The following is a 21,168-nucleotide window of genomic DNA, read 5'->3' as shown; positions in this document are numbered from 1 at the left end:
GTCCGTGGGACGTGGTGGGAACTGGACCCCCAGGATATCACTCCTGACGGGTGGCAGGCATTGCTGAGAGCTCTGCCCACAATCCAGCCCCTTTGCTCAGAGTCTCCACCAGCTCCTTTCTCCAGGGACATCACCAGCAGTAAAACCTCAGGAGGAGCAGTCCTGCCTCGCTCTGCTGGGCTAGGGGGTGGCCATCCCCATGCCCTCGGGCTCTGTGCAGCAAATGCTGTGACCTACCTGTGGTAGGACAAGTCCATGGCCAGATCTTGGTCTAATCCTTCAGTTCTTTCTAGTTTTAATAAAGCAGAAAGGTGATAGCTGTTTCTGTGCTGTTGTCGCTGTGACTGGGGGACCCTGGGGTTGGAGGGGCACCACAGAGGCTGTCCCCGCTGTGCAAAGCATCCTGCCCCTGCCCAGTTATTGCCAACCTGTGCACTGGGCATAGTTTTATCCTGAGCCATAATGAGGGGCTGGGGCGTGCGGGAGGTACACACCCAGCCCCGGGTTTCCGGGGTGCACCGGCTCTCCCGAGAGCACCTGTGGGTGCAGGTGTGAGCCCCCCCCATTCCGCCAGGGCAGGCTAAGGGTGATGGCAGAGGAAGCAGAGGTAAGGGGGGGGGGGGGGGTGGTGGCAGTGGGAGCCAGGCCCCCGGGGACTGGGTGTTCTCTACCCCCTCAGTCACCTCTGGCTCCCTGATCCCCATTTCCCCAGTCTTGCTGTCATGGAGCTGTGGGTTGGAAGTGGGGCAGCGGGAAACCCTGGGACCCTCACCTCTCACCCATCCCTCCCTGGAGTTGAGAGGGGGTGATGGAGCTGAGCCTGGGGGGGGGACCCTGTGTGATCCCAGACCCTGGGGAGGTGCCAGGGGGTACCCGCAGCTCCCCGGGCTGCAGGTGTGCTGATGGGTTGTTGTGTCTCCCGTTCTCACCAGTTAGGGGTTCTCGGAGTGCTGGGGGGTGGCAGTAACACATCTCACGGGGGAGGGATGGGGGGGCGAATGTCAGGCGAGGCAGAACCTTCCTGCCCCTTGGCGGGGTGCTGAGCTCCCGGAGTAATCTGGGGGGGCCGTATCCGGCACAACCTTCATCCTGTAGGTTTGGGGGGGGAGACCCCCGAGGTGGGGGGGCTCGGCTGGTGCAAAAAAGGGGGCAAGCGCCGTGTGTGTCGTGTGTGTGTGCCCCCCAGCTCGGAAATCACCCGGAATGGATGTGACTGGGGGTGACCCCTGCGAGCCCCCCCCCAGCCCCTGCCCTCTTTCCTGTGAGGGGGCGTGGCTTCGCGGGAGGGGCGTGGCCTAACGAGGGGCGGGGTCACGTCTAGGGGCGGGGCTTAGGGCGGGGGCGGGGTGGCGGGGCGCGGCGCGGCGCGGGAGGGCGGCAGCGGGGCCGCGGTGAGTGAGGGGATCGGGGCCGGGCCGGGGAGGTCTCGGGGGGCTGCGGGAGACGGCTGGGGCGCGGGGGTCCCGGGGGGCACCTCGGAGGAGAGGGTTGGTGGGCGCTCTGGGGGAGCTGCCGGGGGTTGGGGGCTTGGGGGGGCCGCTTTGAGGGGGGTCCTGGGAGCAGTGGCGACTGTGGGGCGCTTTGGTGTGTTTCGGGGTATTTTGGTGGTACTCTGGAGATACAGAGGCTCAGGGCTCTATGGGGCAGTTTAGGGGGTCGTGGGGCACTTTCGGGGTGCTTTAGGGGCACTCTGGGGAAGCTGTGAGGCAGTGCAGGCCCAGGGATGCTGTGGGGCAATTTGGGGGTGTTTTGCAACACTTTAGGGGTGCTTTAAGGGCACTTTAAGGGAGCTGTGGGGCAGCAGAGTCCCTGGGGCTCTGCGGGACACTTTGAAGATGTTTTAGGGGGATATGGGGGGAGCTGTGGGGCAGCAGAAACCCAGGCTGTCTGTGAAGCACTTTGGGGGTGTTATGGGGCACTTCGCGGTATTGTGGGGCTGTACAGGCCCCTGGGCTCTGTAGGGCACTTTGGTGGTGTCATGGAGAACTTTAGGTATGTTGTAGGACTCTTGTGGGGAGCTGTGGGGCAGTGGGGCCCTGAGATGCCGTGGAGCACTTATAGGTGCTGTGCAGCCGGGCAGGGTGGAAGCACTATGGGGCAGGCTGGGTGTTGTGGGGCTATAAGGGGCAGTGTGGTGGGTGGGAGGGCAAGGGGGAAACATGGGGCAGTCAAGGGGGCCAGCACCACCCAGGGTGCCTCGGAATGGTGGGGGGGCACAGCTAAGCATAGGGAGGGTACCCACCCCACAGGTACCGGGTGCGTGTGGGGAGGGATGAGGGGCCGATCCTTCCTACCCCTGGGGGGGTCCTGCGGTGCCACCGAGGCCCGAGAGCCCCCGGAACACCCATCAGCTCAGGGTGCGGGTCTGGCCGAGCAGGGGCCGAGTCTCGCGTTGCCGTTCCGGGGTCGGAACGGTGGGATGCGGCTCCGCGGTGCTCCGGCCGGAGCAGCTGGCTGTGACGCCGCCCCAGTTGCTGACTGGTTTTACTGGGTGGCTGGAGGATGTTTTGCCGAGCGCTGCCTGCTGAGCTGCCCCCCCCCCCCGGGCCCCTTGCCCCCTTGCCCCCTCCCTCTCGGGCAGCGCTGGGACCCTGTCTGCGGGCCGAGGGGGCTTGCGGGAAGGAGAAAACGGGTTCCCTTCCCCCCGCCGCCCAGCGCGGGGCCCCGGCGGTGGCGGTGTCCCCCCCGGTGTCCATATGGGGACCCGGCTGTCCCTAGGGGTGCCCTGACGTGCACGTCCCGGAGCAGTCTCGCTGGGATGCGGTGCTGCGCACATCTCTGGCTGCGGCTCCGGTGCCCCGAGATGTCCCTTTGGGGGTTCCGTGTCCGTGATCCCTGCTCGTGCCCCTCCAGCAGTGCCCCTCCATGCTGAGGGCTGTTGTCCCCACCGCCCCTCCCGGGGTGGCCACAGCAATCCCTGGGTGCTTGGAGCAGCGCGCCCACTGCCAGGCTCCCCTGCCACCCTCCGTGCCACGCTGGCACTGCTCCCCCTGTTCCTGCCGGGGGGGGGGCTGCGTGCGGCTCAGGGACCCCCGCTGCCCTTCAGCACCCTGACCCCCTCCTCTTGCTCCTTCCCACTTCAGCGGCCGGTAGAGCTGTGTTCTTGGTGTGGGGACCCGAGTGGACCGGACGGATGGGCAGCAGCTGGCGAGGTGAGCGGAGCCGGGGTGGGGGTCACCCACCTTCCCACCCTGGGGTGACATGGGCATGCTGCTGTGGTAAGGGTGCTGGTGGCTGGGTGGGCTCTGGCTCGCCGGCGTCTCTCCCGTGGTCGTCCCCACCCCGGGCACTGGCAGGCAGATTGATTTCAGGTGACAGCTCTGCGGGCGGTGCCCCCCCGCCTACACCCCGTGCCAGCCGCAGCCATGTGCACGATACGATGAGGCAGCAGGGGACGGATCCGGCCCATCGGCTGGCGCCTGTCACGCGGGCGTATGGCCTGGGTTGGGGTATGGGGGCACTGGCAGAGCTGGAGGGGAGTGTGTGGGGTGGGAACAGGGGACACCCATGCATTGGGGTGGGGGCTGTGGGGCAGGGAAGTGGCTGTCCCCAGTGTGTATGGCTGCCCCCACTCTCTGTGGGTGCTGTGGGGCAGGCAGTGCCGTGGAGCTGGTGGGCAGGCTGCCCAGGAGCTGGCTGTCCGTGGGCCTCTTGGGATTTGCCTCCAGCCCTGGCACACTTCCTGCAGCAGGGTCATGCCAGGGCACGGCGGGGGCAGGACGACTGCATGCCACTGCGTCACGGTGCCACCAGCACCCCACAGCCCCAGGATGCTCCACTGGGGTGCTGAGCCCAGCTTGGGGGGTGCTGCTGCCACCCTCCTGGGCTAATCCTGGTTTTATTCTGGTTCATTTGGCATCTCCTTCTGCCAGCCCCTCCTCGGGTCAGCCTGCAACCACAGGACTGGGGATGGTGGTAGCCAGTGGGACATGTCCAGCAGTGCTCACAGCTCTGATGCCCTCTCTCCCTTGCCTGCAGGCTGCCCGTGTGCCCCTGCCCGCCGGGGCTCCCCGCGTCATGGCCATCGTGCAGACACTGCCGGTGCCCCTCGAGGCCGTCGATGAGGGGGCTGCACAGCTCCGTGCTGCTGTCCATTCGCCCCCTGCCACCATGGGCAGCGTCGGCAGCCTCCTGCCTGGCCGGCCCCGCCACGACTGCACCAGCCAGCCCTGCAATGGGGACCCTCCCACCGCCTCCTTCCGCAAGCAGGAGGGGCTGCTCAGGGCCACCCAGCGGGACCCCCCATCTCCCGAGGAGTCCCACCCAGCCATGCCTGGTGTCACCCATGCCTATGCCAATGGAGGCTTCTGTGGTGACTGGCTCGACGTCCCGTCTCCCACCAGCCCCTGCAGTGACTCAGATGAGCCCCACGATGACCAAGCCCCAAGTGGTCACCTCCGGGGCCCCCCCCCCAAGCTTGTCCCTGTCTCTGGCAAGCTGGAGGAGGTAGGGAGGGGAGAGCAGCAGGGTGGGTGGATGTGTGCTGGGTTGTGGCTTTGCTCCCTATGCCACACTGGGGCTGTCGGCTAACTGGGGCCATGTTGCTACCTATTTGGTGTCTCTGGGCAGGTGGTGGTCCCATGCCCATGATGTTCCTTCTTTCATGTAAGGGTTGTGTGAGGGGGAGCCCACCTGAGTACCCCATGAAGGGGGGATGGAGCAGGCAGCAGCTGGCCCTTGTCTGGGGTGGGAAGGCATTGCGGCACCCCCTTGGGAGAGTGATGGGTGTTCCCTAGCCCCCCCCCTGCACTCTTCCCCTCTTCCTTGGCAGAACGTGGAGAAGACCCTGATCCGCCCCATGGCCTTCAAGCCGGTGGTGCCCAAGCTCCGGAGCGCCCAGACAGTGGTGCGCCCTGGGCTCTCGGAGAGCCAGGTGAGCCTCACCCACTTGCTGGGTGCCGAGAAGCCTGGCTCCCTGAGCTGCCGCGCCAGCACCCTCTCGGACTCGGGGCGCAACTCCCTCTCCAGCCTGCCCACCTACAGCACGGGCTGCAGCCAGCACCCCGAGGTGGGAGCCCTGCCACCCACCCCCCATGGTCCCCCCGACCAGCCGGGGGGCTGCCGCCCCTCCAACTCAGACAGCGGGCGCTCATCCTCCAGCAAGAGCACGGGCTCGCTGAGCGGCCGGGGCCGGCCCTCCTCCGAGAGTGGCTCCTGCGGGCGCTCACCTCTGCCCGGTGAGGAAGCCATGCTGGTGCGGGAGCTGGAGGACAAGCTGCGGGAGAGGGAGGCCGAGCTGCAGCTCCTGCGTGACAGCCTGGATGAGAATGAGGTGGCCATCTGCCAGGTATGCCTCTGGTGTCCCCCTGTCCTCTCCCTGTTCGCCTCCTCTGAGTGAATTTCCCCCCTGGTTGGAAGGCAGGGACACCCTTTGGGAACCCTCTCCAGACCCTTATATGAGGATGCTTTTTTCTGTGTGTCAGTGGCTTTTTCCTGATGTTGGGTAGTCTTACGTAGTCCCTGGGCTGCTGGGGACCAGTTGCACAGACTGGGATGCTCCATTTTGGAGCGCCCTTTTTGAATATGCCTGAGACCTGCAGCTTCTCCCTGCTTGTGGTGGAGCTGAGGGAGCCCTATAGATTCTGGGGGTGCTGACATGGGGGAGCCAGCATGCAGAGGGATGTGGGAGAGCACAAAGAGGCAGGCATCACTACATTGCAGCCTTCCTGTACCCCTCCTTCCTTTGGGGGCATGTGCCATGGGGAGGGGGGTGCCCATCCTGCAGCAGCCGGAAGTTGAATGTGTCGTGCGTGTGTCCCTTGTCCCCCACCCCAGGTGTACGAGGAGAAGCAGCGGCGCTGTGAGCAGGAGCTAGAGGGTCTCCGGCAGCGCTGTGCGGCCCAGGCACGGCAGGCGGCCCAGGCAGCACAGCGGGGGCAGCAGGTCCTGCAGCTCCAGGTGCTGCAGCTGCAGCAGGAGAAGAAGCAGCTGCAGGAGGACTTTGCCCAGCTGCTGCAGGAGCGGGAGCTGCTGGAGCGCCGCTGCGCCTCCTTCCAGCGTGAGCGCACCGAGCTGGCACCCCGGCTGGAGGAGACCAAGTGGGAGGTGAGCTGCCTGACAGTGCCAGGCAAGTCAGGGGTGCAGGCGTGGGGGTCCCAGCCGGCACCTGAGCCCCATTGTCCCCCTTCAGGTGTGCCAGAAGACAGGTGAGATCTCCCTGCTGAAGCAGCAGCTGAAGGAGGCGCAGGCAGAGCTGGCGCAGCGCAGCACAGAGCTGCTAGGGCTGCGGGCGCAGCTGCGGGAGGCGCGGGCGCAGCTGCAGGCGGGCGAGCGGCGGGCACAGGGGCTGCAGGAGGCCGCCCGCCTCAAGGCGCTGGAGCTGGAGGTCTGTGCCAACGAACTGCAGCGTCGCAAGAGCGAGGCCGACCTCTTCCGCGCCAAAGCCGGGCGGCTGGAGCAGGAGCTGGCAGGGCTGCGGGAAGCTGCCCATGCGAGGTGCCCTCCACCCAGTGAGGGGTGCCCACCACCCGGTGAGGGGTGTCCCCAGCCTGGTGAGGAGCCCCGGGGCAGCGCGGGGCTGCGGCGGCAGCTGGAGCGGCTGCGTGCAGAGGTGGCCCTGGAGCGGAGGCGCGGGCAGGAGCAGCGGGATGCCTTCGAGCAGGAGCGCGGCACATGGCAGGGTGAGAAGGAGCGGGTTATCCGCTACCAGAAGCAGCTGCAGTACAGCTACATCCAGATGTACCGCCGCAACCGGCGGCTTGAGCAGAGGCTCCAGCATCTCCGGCTCCAGGGCGAGGAACCCCCACCTGAGCACTGTGACCCCCCTGGCCCTGACCCACCCTTCGAGGAGATCACAGCCACAGAGATTTGAGACACTGCCTTCCCTCACCCTGTGCTCGGAGGGGTGAGGGGGTTCCAGCTCCTGGGATTTGGGGAGCTTGGGTGATCCCTGCTCTCCCTCTGGCTCTGCAGAGACTGCTGATACTGGGAGGGGACAAAGGGGACCGAAGGAGCTGCCCCCTTCCCACATGGAGGTGTTGGGGTGAGGGTGGGTTGGTACCCACTGCATTGAGGGGGTGCCCGTGAGATGTGGAACCAGGTGGGTGCTGAGTCCTGGCATTGGGGCCATCGGGAGCTGGTTGCTGCTGATCCTCTTAGTGCACAGGGATTAGCAGTGCTGGCTTCAGCCAGGGTCACCTTGGGCAGAGGGAGGGCTGACTTGCCCCCTCCCTCTCATCCCTACTGGCACTGCCACCCAGCCACTTCCAGAGGAGATCGTGTGTGCTCCATCCCTGCCCATGCCAGCCTCCCCCTCACCTCCTGTGTGTGTGTGTGTCAGGGGAGTCATTTCTGTGCCATTTTAAATAACTCTATTTTTATAGGCCCTACCAAAACGTATCACCCTTTCCTAGCTCACACCCCACCTGTCTGTGCCCCCATCACCCCTGCCACAGGGAACCTTGCCCTCAGTGCCTTTCCCATACCCTCACCCCCAGCATCCCCCTGTTCTTCCTCCACCCAGAATAAGCTGGGCCCATGCCCCTGCAATGCCCAGCCTGCCAGGGAGAGGGGCACAGTACTAGGGTGAGCAGAGTTGGGGGTCCCAGCTGGCCACCCAGCAGGGTCAAACCAAAGGAAAAGCCTGGCTGTGCCCAGCTCTAGCTTGGTCACCCCTGGCTCCGGTGGTGGTGGTGGGGGGTGTTGTACTTTATTTCAGTGGTGTGCTGCTCCCAGAGCCCGGCTCACCCGTGTACCACCCGGGAACGCTGATTAAAAACAAGCCCCTGGCTGTGTTTTTTTCAGGGCTGTGTCTTTGTGTCCAGAGCAGGGTCAGGGGCTGTTTGTCCTCCTTCTATGTCACCAGTTGTGCCCCACCTCAGGTCCTGCTGCGAGCAGCTTCCCCATGCCTGTGGGGTAGGTCTGGCTCTTGCACCCTCTCGTTGCATTGAGACTGGCCTCTGGAGCACAGGATGGTTTCTTGAAGAGGGGGATATGTACAGCATCACTCTGGGGCACCTCCAGGCACCCGCACCACTAGCTCCATGGGCTCCTTGGCCTTGTTGCGGTAGGCCTGGCGGATGATGTCCACAGCCCGCTGGTGGGTGACGTTCTGCAGGCTCTGTCCATCCACTGACACCAGCTCCTGACCGGCCTGGACCCCGTAAGGAAAGACAGTGGAGTGAAGCACAGCTGCTTTTGGAGTGCCAGGGCACTGCCAACACCCAGCAGCGCCATGGGATGGGGGTGTTTGGGTGCTCTCAAGTGCCCCCCATACCTTGAGGATGCCGCTGAGGAAGGCAGCTCCCCCAGGGAAGATCTTCTCAATCTTCACTACGGGCTGTGCCCGTGACTCGATGCCTCCAGAGATGCTGATCCCTGCAAAGGAGCCAAGAGGCCCTCACACCAGGTAGACTGCAACCCACTCCCGGGCATGGGACACCCTCCCCTGGGCACGAATGAGGGGCTGGGGCAGAGGCACCTCCTCATCTTCTATTTTGGAGGAGGGCTTGGGGCTTTGCCCCCTAAATGGGGTGCCTGGCAAGCCAGTGATGCTGGTACCAGGAGGAGAGTCCCACACCTAGGCTCCTACCCATGTGCCACCTACCCAGCGAGTGCTTCAGCTTGGAGAGGGTGACTGTAAGCAGCTGATACTCCTCCTCTTCCTCCTCTTCCTCTCTGCCAGCATCCCCAGGGCCATTGGTGGCTACCCCAGCTTCTGCCTCACCCCCTGGCCCTCCAAAGAGAGGTGCAAGGGGGGGGCGTGCTCTCCGAGCCTTCCCCAGCAGCTCGAGCCCCCCATCGGGCACCATGCTGGAGGCCTCCTTGTGCCGGGAGCTGCGTGAGTGCCCATGTCCCTCGCCCAGGGGGGCCTCAGCCAGCAGCCAGTTGGGAGGCCTGGGGGCAGTGGGGGCCAGGGGCCGGCTGGTGCTGGCGTAGGCATCCACTGGCACGTCAGGGAGCGGGGTGTAGGTGCATGGGTGAAGCCGACGGGGGCTGGCAGAGGCCCGTGGCCGGCCCGGGCTCGCCTGTAGCCCCTCGGCTCCCTCCAGATCTGGGGCCCCCACTGGCTTCAGCAGGAACCCGCCGCGATAGTCTGCAACAAGAGGGGCTCAGACCTTCCCCCAAGACCCCATAGACCAGCTTTATGGGACCCCTGCCATCCCCTGGGAACGCCAAAGCCTGGGGACCTCTGCCACCTACGGACCTCCTTGGTGTAAAGGGCCCCAGATCTTCCTCCTCCAGGGACATTCAGACACCCCAGCTCCCCTCCCTAGGACCTCTGACACCTCAGAGCCCCCAGACACCCCATCTCTCTCCAGGGACTGTGTCTCCTTCCCCCTGGTACCCAGGAACCAGAGATGCTGCTACTCTGGGGCCTCCCAGCATCTAGGGACACCAAATGCCCTCTCCCCTGCAACCCCCTGCACTCAAGCATCCCAGCTCCCTTTCTCCCACCACAGACTGCCCCTGTACTCCCCCCTCCAGCCTGCAGACCCCACCACAGGCCAGGCAGACCCCATGGGGTGGCACTCACCAGGCACTGGTGTAATGAGGTGTCTCCTGGGAGGGACATCGTGGTGAGCTGGGCGCAGGGCAGGCGAGCGCACTGCACTCAAGGAGAGACACCAGTCACGCCCCCAGCGGTACCCACCTCTGCCTGCTGCCCCCAGCCAAGGTCCCTTGGGGACCAGGCTGTACCTGAGCGGCTCTTCAGGGCATCAAAGGCTTCCAGCTCCAGGGGCATCACCATGCTGTCAAACCGGCCCAGGTCTGTGGGAGCCACCACACTCCTGCCGGGGTAAAGAGGGCAGACAGGTTGTGGGAACCTCTCAGATGGGGTGTGATCAGGGCTGGACTGTATGTGAAACTGGGTCAATCACCCAGCTGGCAGCACCGGGTACCCCAGGATACACCCACAGCACACCCACCTCACATCCCGCAGCAGCAGGACCTTCTCAGGCCGATCCAGGATAGCCAGCAGTGGCCGCACCAAATCCTCCACGCTGCCCTCATGCAGGTACTGTGGGTGCAGGAAGGGTGTCAGCAGACAGGTGCCCACCCCTCCCATGCTTCAGTTTAACCCCAAGAGCTTAACGTGGGCACATAGTGCTGATGGCAACGCCCCCGGGATGCAGGAGCTGCCTGGGGATGATCCTGGGATTCTGGCACTGCCCTGCTCATTCTGCCCGCGGTGCCATACCCTGGAGCAGTGGCGAAGCACCGCCGTCACCTCGTCAGGGCTCAGGAGGCGTGCAGCAGTGTCCTGGATGTGTGTGAGTCGTGCCTCGGGGTCGCTGCCATTGGGCTGCACGGCAGCAATGCCTGTGGGGCCTAGGATGCTGGCACGCCGGCTTTTCTCTAAGGGGGCACAGCAAAGAGGGATGGCCAGAGGGGCAGGGACCACCCTGGTCACCCCACAAAGCCCTCCACCCCAATGGCTTGCTCCACACCAGTCAGGCACATGCAGCACAGGGGCAGGCACATGCAGAGCCTGCCCCACAGCACCCCTGGGCACACGGGCACCCCGTTACCCCGCTTCAGGCTCCGGATGACAAACTTCTGCACAGCGCCTACTGCAAGGGAGATGGAGAGGGGTGAGTGCCGAGGGGGAGCAGCATCGCTGCCCATTGCCAAAGCTGCATGAATGGACATATCCTCCCCGTGCCCCCCCTCCGTGCCAAGGATGCCACAGTAAGGCTACAGTGCCCACAGAAGGCGGAACCAGTCCATGGTTGGGTCCCTTTCCATCCTGTCCCCCAGTCTGGTACCTCTGTCCCCGTCGGAGCGCCCCGGGGACTTGGCACGTGCCCTGCGTTCGGAAGCGGGCTGCTCCTGGCTGGGAGGGGCCCAGCTCTGGCTGGTGGCACGGCCCCCCTTGAAGAAGAGGTTGACGAGGGTTTTGGAGCGGTGCAGCCCTGGGGCCCCTGCCCGGGCCCCTTGTCCCTCTGGCTTCTCCTTTTTCCGCTTCTCCTCTGGGAACAGAGACGAAGAGGGCTGGAATAGGGAGGCCGGGGGATGCCAACCCTAACGGGAACTTGGGGGGGACGTTTGGAGGGGCTACTGGGGGCATTGACTGGAAGAGAGTCCTGCTGTGGGGTGCAGCAGGTCTTCAGGGGCTATGGGGCTGGACTGCTAAGCCCCAGGGGCAGCGCTGGGGCTACTCAGAACTATAGGATGGCCAGGGCTGGTGGCCAGAGATCAATATGGGCTGGGGGAGGTATTGAGTGCCCAGGAGCAGGAGCCAGGTGTCTGTGCATCAGGGGCTACAGGATGGTCAAGCAGGAACAGGGTCTGAGCTGTGGGACTCCCAGGGCTGTGGGTGCAGGGTTGGAGGGGACCCCAGCTAGGGGCAAGACTCATACATAGGGCCATGGCCTGGCACCTACCAGCGACGGTGAGATCACTCTGTGAGCGTGTGATGGGCTGCCGGGGCCGGCTCAGTGCCAGCAGCAGGGCTGTCTTGGGCGAGTGGGCAAAGGTCCGTCGTGGATGGGTACCGGGGGGCTCGCGGGCACCCTGGCCCCGGATGGCTGTGTCCCGCAGCAGCTCGGGGGGCCGCACCGTGCGCCGCATCTCTGGCAGCACCTCGGCGGCTGGCTCGGTCTGCATGGCCCGCTCAGCACGGTCCCGCACCCAGCTCCGCCGCGGGCCGTCCTCCGTGGAGATGGCCACGTCCACGGTGCGGGCAGGGGGCCCTGGGGCGGCTGTCCCCATCCCGTTCACCACCCCTGGCACTGGCCCCGAGGAGTAGGAAGAGATGGAGGAGCTGGTCTCTGAGGTCTGAGAGAGCTGCTGCAGCTGCCCGTTGGTCACTGCGAAGGCACAGCAGGGACATGGGGTGACATGCTGTGGGGTCACAGGGAGCTCTGCATCCCAGCACAGCGGGTATGTGGGGACCTGTAGGGCCACAGGGTCTCCTGTGACCCCTACAATGGACACGTGGAATCCCACAGAGTTATGGGAACCAGCAGGCTCCAGGCACAGGGAACATGCAGGACCCTGAAGGATCACCAGGACCACAGGGTTGCTGTCCATGGCTGTCCACATGGACGGAGGACAGGGGCCCTGCAAGCCCATGAGGAGTGTGGGATGCTAACCATACCACAGGGAGCTTCATGCCCCCTCCAAGGCTGTGGGACCCCATGGCATGTGGACCTTCTCCCTCCCCGTGGTGGCCAGACGCCATTTGTATGGGGCCCCTAGTCCGGTACCCCTGCCAGTACCCGCACAGTGTTGCCCTTACAGCGACTGAGCCAGCAGTACTCGGCCACCAACTCCTTGTAGGCAGGGAACCGGCCTGTCTCCTAGGCACAAGGGGAGAGAACGAGGGGTCAGCACACACCAGCCGTCCCGGGCAAACCCGATCCGGTGCCAGCCATGAATAATGCATCCCCCTGCCTTCCCACCCGCCTGAAACCCAACCAGCTGGCAGCCACACCAGCCCCACAGGCGCCTGACTGAGCTGGGGAAGTGCCAGCATGGGGACACACCAACCCCCCACCTCACCTGGGGGTTCCATGGGGCCAGGCAGAGGTACCTTGATGGTTAGCATGATGTGGGTCTGCCCCTTGAGCACCTCCACTGCCTTGCTATGGCTTATGTCTTCAAACTTGACTCCATTGGCTGCAAGGACTTGGTCTCCCACCCGAATGCCATTCTGCTCTGCAAGCCCCCCAGGGTCCACCCTAGGGCAGTGAAGGGGGAACAGGATGGGTCCAAGCCCTCACAGGAGCCCTGCTCCTGTCCCACACCTCCAGGCTCCATGCTTCAACACCCATTGAGCTGATAGCCACAGTCTTATGAGGATGGGTGTGGTAGCCAGGGAGGGGGGCAGAGCCCCAGCATGGGTACAGTGGGGAACAGAGCATCACATCCCCCTTGTGCCCTCCAGGGTGGCCGTACTTGGAGACGTAGATGCCGAGGCCAAACTCCCTGCCACCGCGGATGTTGAAGCCCAGGCAGTAGTCATCAGAGGTGGTGTAGAGGTGGACGATGCGCCGCAGCCCATCCTCAGAGCCACTCTCTGATGGAGTTGAGCCACTTTTCTCCACCACCAGGCGCCTGTTCACCACGTCCACCCTGGAGCACAGGCACAGTGTTGTGGGGGAGCTCAGGCGCCAGACTCTTGTCCTCCAGCAGGATGGGTTCATTGGTGTCACCCAGTGGAGGAGAGCGATGGGAATGGGGGATGTTAAGGATGGGGCTTGCACTTACCCTGCCTGCTCCAGACCTTTCTATCCCATCCATCCCTCACCCTGGGCTATCTCCATCTTTGTCAGATACCTTTAATGCCCTCCCACCCTGAGGGTCCCCCAGCTCTGGGATCCTCCCTGTCCCTCACCATCCCTCACCAAGCCTCCCCACGATGCCCTCCATGGGGCTGGGCTTTGGATTGCTGGCATGGGATTTGCCCTGCTCACCACGCTGTCTTCTCCTTGGAGAACTTGATGCCCGGCACACGGCCCATCCGCCGGACCACCATACGGAGGCGGTTGTTGCCAGTAAGGACCTTGACGGCACTGCTCATGGTGATGTTCTCCAGGCTCACGCTGTTCACCTCTGTGATCTTGTCACCAACACACAGCCCAGCCTGCTCTGTGAGGGACACACAGCTCAGCTGGACACCTGACCCCACGCTGATGCCCCTGTTTGGTGTCCTCTCCCTCAATGTGTGCCAAACCTGATCCGGACCCCAAGAGAACAGAGTTGGGGATGCCTGTCAATTGCACTGAGGCCATGCTAGGCATGGGGGGCTAACACCTTGCTGTGGCTCGGGGATGGAGTTCAAAGCCATCAGCATGGTGCTGCTCTCTCCTGTCCTGTTCCCTCTGGGAAGCCTGAAAATCCCATGGACAGGGGCAGCAGGAGCAAACAGGGGCTTGTCACTGTGAAGGGTGGCATCACCACTGTGGCACCATGTCCCTGGGAGCTCCCTAGGAGGGTCTTGCTGGCACATGCCTGTCCCCACCAGTGCCCCTCACCCTGTCCTGCTTACCAGCAGCGCTGCCCTCCTCCACTTTGCTGACAAAGATGCCCAGCCCGTGCTCGGAGCCACCCCGGACACTGAAGCCAAGCTTGCCATCCACACTCTTTTCCACCGTGATGGCGTTGATGATGTCACTCTCGTTGCTGCTGGCTGTGAGGACAGGATGGGTCACCCAAGCAGCAGCAGGAGGTGGTTTCTCTTGCTGGGGATGTCCCCAGTCCCAGGTCACCTCTCCCTGCCCACAGACCCAGGAACCTCAGGTGTCCAGGCCCTCTGGCCATACAGTGGGCAGAGGGCTGGGACACCCCACTCACCTTCTATGGGGGTGTTGATGAGGATGACACGGCCCATGGGGGAGGCGGTGCGGCTGCCCCGGGTGGTCCCGTTGAGCAGGCGGCTCTGCTTGCTGAGGAGGTAGCGGGGCGCCAGGCTGGCCTCGCTACTGGAGCTCCATGACCGGCTGCCCGCCGTCATCCCCGACAGTTCCGCATCCCAGCCCTGGGCCATGGCGGCGCTGGGCACCCCGGTGTCCCGGTGTCCGGCTCGGGGCTGGCTGTGTCCTCACGGGGCTGGGGCTGCCCGCCGGCCGGGGAGGGACATGGCATATTCCAGCAGCACATGCCCGGGCTCGGGACTGCTCCCTCCTAGCAGCGCGATAGCGGGGACGGCTGGCGTGGGTGCCCGGAGCTGGCAGGACCGGTCCCGGGAGCAGCGGCACAGCCTGGGGAGACAAGGAGCGTCGTGACCCCCTCTCCAGCCTTGTCCCCTCCCGCGCTAGGACCCTGCTGCAGGGCTCCTGGGTACCGCCATCGATGGGGCAAGGACCGGCCCTCCCTGCGGAGGGGTTGCAGCAGGAGCAGGGGAGGGGGAACCGCATCCCTGAGCTGCTGCGGGGAAGGGGATGCTGTTCCCGATGGGATTTTCCAGGCGTGGGGTGGAAGAAACTCCACCACGGCCCCTCCACCGTCCTCCCCGCCCCGTCCCCTGCTCGCCCCAGCCTGACCTCAATAAATAAGTGATGGCCCGGCCAGCGAGATACGTTCGTGTCCCCGCCGCCTGCCAGCCCCCGACGGCGACCCCGCCGCTGTCCCCCTTCCCCAGCACCATCCGGCACTGACCCTCCCCGGAGGGGGGCTGCGGACCCCGCCACGGCCGCCGGTTCCCCCGCCCCGTGCCCTCCTCACCTGTCCCCATGGTGCCACCGGTGAAAGAGACACCTGCGAGCGGGGGGGACGGAGAGGACGGGGGCAGACAGCGCCGCTTCCCGCCCCCCGCCCGCGGGGATTGGCTGTCCCTGCGGGACCGGTGCGGTCATCGAGAGCGGGAGCTGTCAATCAAGGGCGGCAGGGGCTGGCCTCGCAACGGGGAGGGGGAGCCCTGTGCGTGTCTTCCCCAGCGGGGACGACGTGGGGAGGTCCGGGGGGTGCATCCCCAGTGATGCTGTTGTGGGGCGCAGGACGCGGTGCCCCCCCCCCAGACCCTTCTGCATCCCGAGGCACACGGGGGAAACTGAGGCACGGCCGGGGAAGGGACACACATACACGACGGGTCACCCCTCCTGCTCACCCCGCTACTCAAGCCGGTGTCCCCCCGTGCCCCTCTCCCCGGGGGGCATCGTGCCCACCCTGGGCTGCCCTTGACCCCCTATCCGGGCCCGGCGCCGCGAACCCGACACCGCTGCGGTTTCAGGTGATGCGCGGTGGCAGGAGGAGGGGAGGCGGGGACGGGGGCGGGGGAAGCCCCCCCCCCCCCAACCTACCGGGGCAGGTCCCGCCCTACGGCACCCCCCCGGCGCACACCGGCACTGGGGGGTTGCGGGGGGGCAGATGCCGCGTGTGCCCGGGCACGTACCGGTTCCCCCCCCCCGCGGCTGCCCCGGTCCAGCGCAACCCCTGCCGATCCCCTCCGCAGGGCCGCCCTCCCCATCCCGTGACGGCTGCGTACGTCAGCGCGCCGGGCCGGAGCGGGGCGGTGGCGGCGCGGGCGCGTCCCGGAAAGCCGTGAGTGGCTGTGGGGGGGTTCCGTGGCCGGGGTCGCTCGGTTGTGGGGGGGGGGCTGGGAGCAGAGGGGGGTGGGAGCAGAGGCCTCCTTCTCGCGGGGAAGGGCGTGGAAATGGGGCCGAGCGGTGTTCCGGTGCCTTCCGGGGGGTACTTCTCCTTCCCGAGCTCTTCCGAGCGCCCCCGCGGGTCCCCGGCAGCGTGCGGGTCCCCGTCCCTCACCCGTGGCCCGGGGGCCCTTGAGGAGTGGGGGCGTGCCGGGCTGGGTGGTGTGCGCGGACCTGGGGGTCCCCGCTGCCGGGTTGCAGGGTGAGGGCGGTGCATGATGGGGTCACCGCACCAACGAGCTGCTCCGGGTGCTGGGGCGGTTCCCACTGAGCTCCACTGAAAAGGGGGTCTCCATTCCCTGCCCCGTGTCCCCGCGGACTGGCGGAGCTCCGGTAGGAATGCACTGGGGGAACACACATGGGTACCACGTCCCACATAAGCGCTGCCCCTCCAACCCCAGAAGATGCCACCGTCCCTGCCTGCCACCATCAACATCCGTGAGCCCCGCTGGGACCAGAGCACCTTCCAGGGCCGGGCCAAGCACTTCTTCATGGTGACCGACCCCCGAAACCTGCTGCTCTCGGGGACCACGCTGGAGGAGGCCCGCCGGGTGGTGGAGGACTACAGGTACCAAATGGGGGCTATGACTCACACGCATCCCCCACACGTAGGCTCCACACCACTCCCAGGCTCCCTGACAGAATACAGCCCTGGGGCCATTCCTCGGGGTGGAAACGGGAGTGATGCTGTCCCACCCTTTCCAAAGCCAGCTCCCCAGGTTGCCTGACTGGTCCCTAAGGCATCTCCCAGCTTCCCTGCGTGGGGCGGGAGGGCAGGCAGGAGGTGGGTGCTGGCAGAGGGTCTCCCAACAGGTGCTACCCTTACCTGGCAGGGCGGGCAGGATACCCCCAGGGCTGACAGAGGACCAGCTTTGGAAGGCAAAGTACATCTACGACTCAGCTTTCCACCCGGACACGGGCGAAAAGATGCTCCTCGTGGGACGCATGTCTGCCCAGGTCCCCATGAACATGACCATTACTGGCTGCATGTTGACCTTCTACAGGTAGGGTGGAGGGGTTCCCCCTACCCCTGGCCCTTGCACGAGATGGGGACACACATCCCATGTAGGAGCATGGGTGGCATCCTCCAGTGCCACCAGCACCCTCCTCTCTCTGGTAGGACCACGCCGGCCGTGCTGTTCTGGCAGTGGGTCAACCAGTCCTTCAACGCTGTTGTCAATTACACCAACCGCAGCGGGGATGCACCCATCACCCCCAGGTAAGTATCTCTCTGAGCAGTGCCTTGGGGCCCCCAAAATGACATAGCTTCTTGAATGGTGGGGATTGTGAGATGGGATGATGGGGACCTGGTACAGTCAGAGATGGACACCAGTGGGGCTGCCAGGGTTAGTGGTGTACTGATGCTGTTGAAGGGCATGCTGTCCCTTCCTCTGTGTGTGGGGGGTTATAGGTGGGATGTGGGGACCCTGGCTCGTCAGTGTCACCTCCTGCTCTTGCAGCCAGCTGGGGACAGCCTATGTGAGTGCTACCACGGGGGCAGTTGTCACAGCACTGGGACTCAAATCTCTCACCAAGGTAAGGTGGCCCTTGGCCATCCCTGGCTGGGGCACTGGGACCCTCCCTGTGGGGTCTCCCTGAGCTCTGAGATGAGCAGGGATTCATCCCAACACCTGGGGCAGGGGAGAATATGGAGGAAAGGGGTTTCCTGGGGCCATCCACACAAGGCAGCCCCTCTCCCCAGCAATGGCTCTGGAGGTGGCCTGTCCCTCCAACCCCTCTTCATCCCCAGCAGGGTCTCTCCAGGCTTCTTTCATCCCTTGGCTTCCCTCCCGGGCTGGGAGGGGACATGGGACACCCTGGATCCCCTGAGCTGTGCAGCTTTTACCATCTGGGACTTGCAGGGGAGGAGGGAACAGTTTTCTCCACTGGTCTTGAAGGGGGATGGTGGCAGACCTGGGGACAGCCAGCTCTGCCCCCAGACCCTCTGTGTGACATGCTCCCTGCTTGCCCCCCCAGCACTTGCCAGCCATCATCGGCCGGTACGTGCCTTTTGCAGCTGTGGCTGCTGCCAACTGCATCAACATCCCACTGATGAGGCAGAGGTGAGCCCCTGGGCTGGGCTGGGGTGCTTGGGCTCACATTGGGGTTCACCAGGCACTGTTGGAGGATGTGGGAAGCAGTGCCCTGGGCTTGCAGGGGCACCCCATCTTCCTTCCTGGCCCTGCTGGCATCCCTCACCTTGGGGCATTGGATTGAGGATGAAAGCAGTCAGTTGCATTGCAAGGGGTTATTGGCTGAGCTGGCTGTGAATTCCCTGTCCAGCCCTGTTGAGGACCCCTCAAGTGGGAATGTGGGATCAGCTGAGGCCCTCCCAACTTACTATGCAGGCAGTGAATGGGGAATACAGGAGGATGTCAACCTCTCCTTGGAGACGTGCTGTATCCCTGCCCTGTCCCTTGATCCCCCACCCACTTACACTGGGCTCCACTCACTCCCTCTGTCCCTGCAGGGAGCTCAAGCTGGGGATCCCAGTCACGGATGAGAACGGGAACCGCCTGGGTGAGTCCACGGCCGCAGCCCAGAAGGCCATTTTCCAGGTGGTGGTGTCCCGGATCGGTATGGCAGCCCCGGCCATGGGTGAGTGTCCCCTGTCTACCTGTGTCTGGAAGCTGCAGCCAGCCCCTGGCACCATGGGAAAGCTTTGAGCACTGGAGCTCATCTTCTTCCTCTCTGCCTCAGCCATTCCCCCGGTGATCATGAACGTGCTGGAGAAGAGAGCTTTCCTGAAGGTACCTGGTGGTCCCAGGGGGTACCCCTTGCCTGCCACAGTGCTGGCACCCTGTCCATCCCACTGACACAACCTCTCCCTGTCCCTGGCAGCGGTACCCGTACCTGAACGCTCCGCTGCAGGTTGGCCTGGTGGGATTCTGGTAAGTCTTCCTCTGCTGATGGGCATTGCTGCCCACAGACTGAGCATGGTTTTGGGGGCAGTGCTGCTGGGGATCTGCTTGGCAGGGGAGGTGAGAGCCATCACAAAGCTCCTCGGGGAGATACCAAGGTGGTGCCCCCGAGGCAGATGAGATGGGATACAAGGTCCTAGGGCTGAGAGCTGTTTTGCTCCATCTCAGTGTCTCTCAAGCCTGCCATGGGCTCCTGCTCAGCATTGCTGTTCTCCCACACTGATGGGCACGGGCTTTGCAGGTGATTTACACAGCCCCACTTCTCTCCGTGTGTTTCCCTTGCAGCTTGGTGTTCGCGACCCCACTGTGCTGTGCCCTCTTCCCTCAGAAAAGGTAAGGTCAGCACCTTGCCCATGTATATGGCTCCCATGGGGCAGGGCATGGGGTGCAGGCAAAGGATGTGTGATCTCCTTGTGCTCACTGACTCCCAGGAGATGTTTTTGCTCCTTTGAGCAGTCAGAGGCTTGAAACTGTGTGCACAAATGTCCCTGTGCACACACGTCCCTGTGCACCCACAGTGGTGCAGACCCAAAGGTCTGTGCTGGGCCATGGGAATGTCCCCATGGGGTGCTGCAGTTCTTCAATTTGAGGCCACTGATGGGTATCCCCCCTCAATCCTCTGTATCCATGTCTTTTTGGCAGCTCGATGCTGGTGAGTCGCCTGGAGCCTGAAGTCCAAGCTCGGATACGGGAGAAAGACCCACAGCTGGAGACCGTCTATTTCAACAAAGGGCTCTGAACCAGGGTCCCAGGGTGTCTGAGATGCGTGCCATGGAGCTGCCAGGCCAGCGCATCGCTGAGCTTCACCCTTCAGATCCCTCTGGGGCCAAAGCTGCTTTCCCTTGTCCATCGCGTGTCCATAGGTCCCTGCTTCCTGGGGTGCCCACAGCACTGGACCCAACCCTATTCCCATACCCAGGCTTAGCGCTGCTTTGAAGATGTCCTGGTTGTCACCCTGGTGTGCTTCTCCCATGCTCACCCTGTGTGTGCCCATAGCTGTGTGTGGTACATGGGGGAACATAGGCAGCTGCACCTTGTAAGCAGGGATGTGGAGTGGAGAAGAAAAAGGTGCTCTCCAGCTTTAGGAGGTAGCAGACAATTACAGCCTTCAGAGGGTGAACCCTTCTGCAGGCACCCCACGTTGCCCAGCGGTTCAACAGCTGGCGCCTGGGGATGGCAGAGCAGTGTTTGGAGAGGAAAGCTCCCCATTCCCAAAATAGCCATGGGTGAGTGATTTCAAGTGCACGCAGTGGCTCAAACCCAGGGCGGGGGGGCTCTCCCTGCCCTGCTTCGTGCTCTCAGCTCACCCTCTGCTCTCTTCCTGGCTGCTCCACGGATTTAGTCTGGATTTCTGCTCTTTCCATCCCCAGAACAAATGGCACATTTTAATCCCAGCAGAAAGTCCTCTTTTTATTCTCATTTTAATGCCATCTCTGTTCAGGGCTGGGCTCCCCCGGAGGGGTCACTCTACCTGTTCCTGGAGTGCTTTGCTTTCAGGTGGACCTTCTCAAATAGCTTTAAGTGCACTGTGGTTTCCTCTAGTTATTTTTTATATACATATCATATACCTGTATGTACCAAATAATAAAGGCAGGTTGTTCATATAAAACCAAAAGCAAAGAGAAGCATGGTGCTTGCCAGTTTGTATATGGTGGAAAAGGGGCTGCTGTTGGGATGAGGATGGGAGCGGGAGGGAGGGGAAGCAGGGCTGCCAGGGTGCCCCTGTTCTCCCTAGGGCTGGGCTCTGCTCCCTGTTTTCCACCCTGCTGCTTTTGCAGCGGCTTGGGCAGGCTTGGTGTGTGCTTAAGCTTATCCAGCTGTCAGGAGGGCTTTTTTTAGCACAGTCAGCTTTGTACCTCACTGCCGCTCAGAGGGCTCTGCTAAGCTGCTGCCCTGCATGCTGCTGATTTGGAGAGTCCGGAGCATCCCCCTGGCTCTGCCCGTGCTCCCGCCCCTTCTCTCAGCCTGATCACAGGACACTCAGCTTCAACCCTGGCCTTGGGCCTGTGCCTGTCTCTCCAGTGGGGTTATTTTTATCCAGCTTTCTATGCATGGCTGTCAGAGAGCACATTGCTGTGTTGTGGCACCCTGGCAAACCTGGGTCAGGCTTGCCAGGTCCTGACTATCCTGGCCAGGGTAGTCAGGAGCGATGGATATCCACGGAGGGAGAGGAGGGATGAAGGCAACCATGCTCCGATGACCCCTGTGCCAAAGGA

General features: G+C 63.9%; 3 protein-coding genes across 5 annotated transcripts; 2 read left to right on the top strand and 1 right to left on the bottom strand.

Moving 5' to 3' along the window:
- Positions 1 to 1,322: 1,322 nt before the first annotated feature.
- On the top strand, positions 1,323 to 7,624 carry LZTS2 (leucine zipper tumor suppressor 2). Its single transcript, XM_057421041.1, has 6 exons — positions 1,323 to 1,391; positions 3,084 to 3,152; positions 3,979 to 4,446; positions 4,772 to 5,287; positions 5,776 to 6,045; positions 6,131 to 7,624. Exons 3-6 carry the CDS (start codon positions 4,018 to 4,020, stop codon positions 6,809 to 6,811), a joined length of 1,896 nt encoding a protein of 631 aa, XP_057277024.1. The 5' UTR covers positions 1,323 to 1,391; positions 3,084 to 3,152; positions 3,979 to 4,017; the 3' UTR covers positions 6,812 to 7,624.
- A 277-nt stretch (positions 7,625 to 7,901) lies between these two features.
- PDZD7 (PDZ domain containing 7) lies at positions 7,902 to 15,178 on the bottom strand. 3 transcript variants are annotated; one of them, XM_057421034.1, is made up of 17 exons: positions 15,112 to 15,178; positions 14,242 to 14,648; positions 13,937 to 14,077; positions 13,362 to 13,536; positions 12,844 to 13,020; positions 12,479 to 12,626; positions 12,185 to 12,245; positions 11,328 to 11,753; positions 10,710 to 10,913; positions 10,473 to 10,514; positions 10,142 to 10,299; positions 9,870 to 9,961; positions 9,640 to 9,731; positions 9,476 to 9,547; positions 8,546 to 9,034; positions 8,216 to 8,316; positions 7,902 to 8,092 (listed from the first exon to the last, which is right to left on the bottom strand). In XM_057421034.1, the coding sequence occupies exons 2-17, from the start codon at positions 14,432 to 14,434 to the stop codon at positions 7,943 to 7,945; spliced, it is 2,721 nt and encodes a 906-aa protein (XP_057277017.1). In that variant the 5' UTR covers positions 14,435 to 14,648; positions 15,112 to 15,178; the 3' UTR covers positions 7,902 to 7,942. The 3 variants fall into 3 exon arrangements, with proteins under 3 accessions (XP_057277017.1, XP_057277018.1, XP_057277019.1); XM_057421035.1 differs by lacking the exon at positions 10,473 to 10,514; XM_057421036.1 differs by lacking the exon at positions 15,112 to 15,178 and having other exon boundaries at positions 13,362 to 13,531; positions 14,242 to 14,379.
- Positions 15,179 to 15,715: 537 nt separating this feature from the next.
- Positions 15,716 to 20,526, top strand: SFXN3 (sideroflexin 3). The gene is made up of 11 exons (XM_057421063.1): positions 15,716 to 15,927; positions 16,433 to 16,599; positions 16,865 to 17,035; positions 17,152 to 17,250; positions 17,492 to 17,567; positions 18,009 to 18,094; positions 18,502 to 18,629; positions 18,732 to 18,781; positions 18,873 to 18,922; positions 19,238 to 19,285; positions 19,595 to 20,526. The coding sequence occupies exons 1-11, from the start codon at positions 15,754 to 15,756 to the stop codon at positions 19,689 to 19,691; spliced, it is 1,146 nt and encodes a 381-aa protein (XP_057277046.1). The 5' UTR covers positions 15,716 to 15,753; the 3' UTR covers positions 19,692 to 20,526.
- Positions 20,527 to 21,168: the final 642 nt, after the last annotated feature.

The sequence above is a fragment of the Pezoporus wallicus genome, unplaced genomic scaffold (genome assembly GCF_028554395.1).
Source record: "Pezoporus wallicus isolate ANWC-B61680 ecotype Strahan unplaced genomic scaffold, APGP_CSIRO_Pwel_v1 contig_3365, whole genome shotgun sequence".
NCBI classification, from domain to species: Eukaryota; Metazoa; Chordata; class Aves; order Psittaciformes; family Psittacidae; genus Pezoporus; species Pezoporus wallicus.
This window is presented reverse-complemented; position numbering and strand designations above follow the sequence as displayed.

Coding starts and splice junctions, on each gene's coding strand:
- LZTS2 (XM_057421041.1), top strand. CDS start 4,018: ATGGCCATCGTGCAGACACTGCCGGTGCCCCTCGAGGCCGTCGATGAG. Junction 4,447..4,771: donor TCTCTGGCAAGCTGGAGGAG/GTAGGGAGGGGA, acceptor CTTCCTTGGCAG/AACGTGGAGAAGACCCTGAT. Junction 6,046..6,130: donor TGGAGGAGACCAAGTGGGAG/GTGAGCTGCCTG, acceptor GTCCCCCTTCAG/GTGTGCCAGAAGACAGGTGA.
- PDZD7 (XM_057421034.1), bottom strand. CDS start 14,434: ATGGCCCAGGGCTGGGATGCGGAACTGTCGGGGATGACGGCGGGCAGC. Junction 12,246..12,478: donor ACATCATGCTAACCATCAAG/GTACCTCTGCCT, acceptor CCTTGTGCCTAG/GAGACAGGCCGGTTCCCTGC. Junction 8,317..8,545: donor CAAGCTGAAGCACTCGCTGG/GTAGGTGGCACA, acceptor GCTCCTTTGCAG/GGATCAGCATCTCTGGAGGC.
- SFXN3 (XM_057421063.1), top strand. CDS start 15,754: ATGCCGCGTGTGCCCGGGCACGTACCGGTTCCCCCCCCCCGCGGCTGC. Junction 17,036..17,151: donor TGCATGTTGACCTTCTACAG/GTAGGGTGGAGG, acceptor TCTCTCTGGTAG/GACCACGCCGGCCGTGCTGT. Junction 18,923..19,237: donor GTTGGCCTGGTGGGATTCTG/GTAAGTCTTCCT, acceptor TTTCCCTTGCAG/CTTGGTGTTCGCGACCCCAC.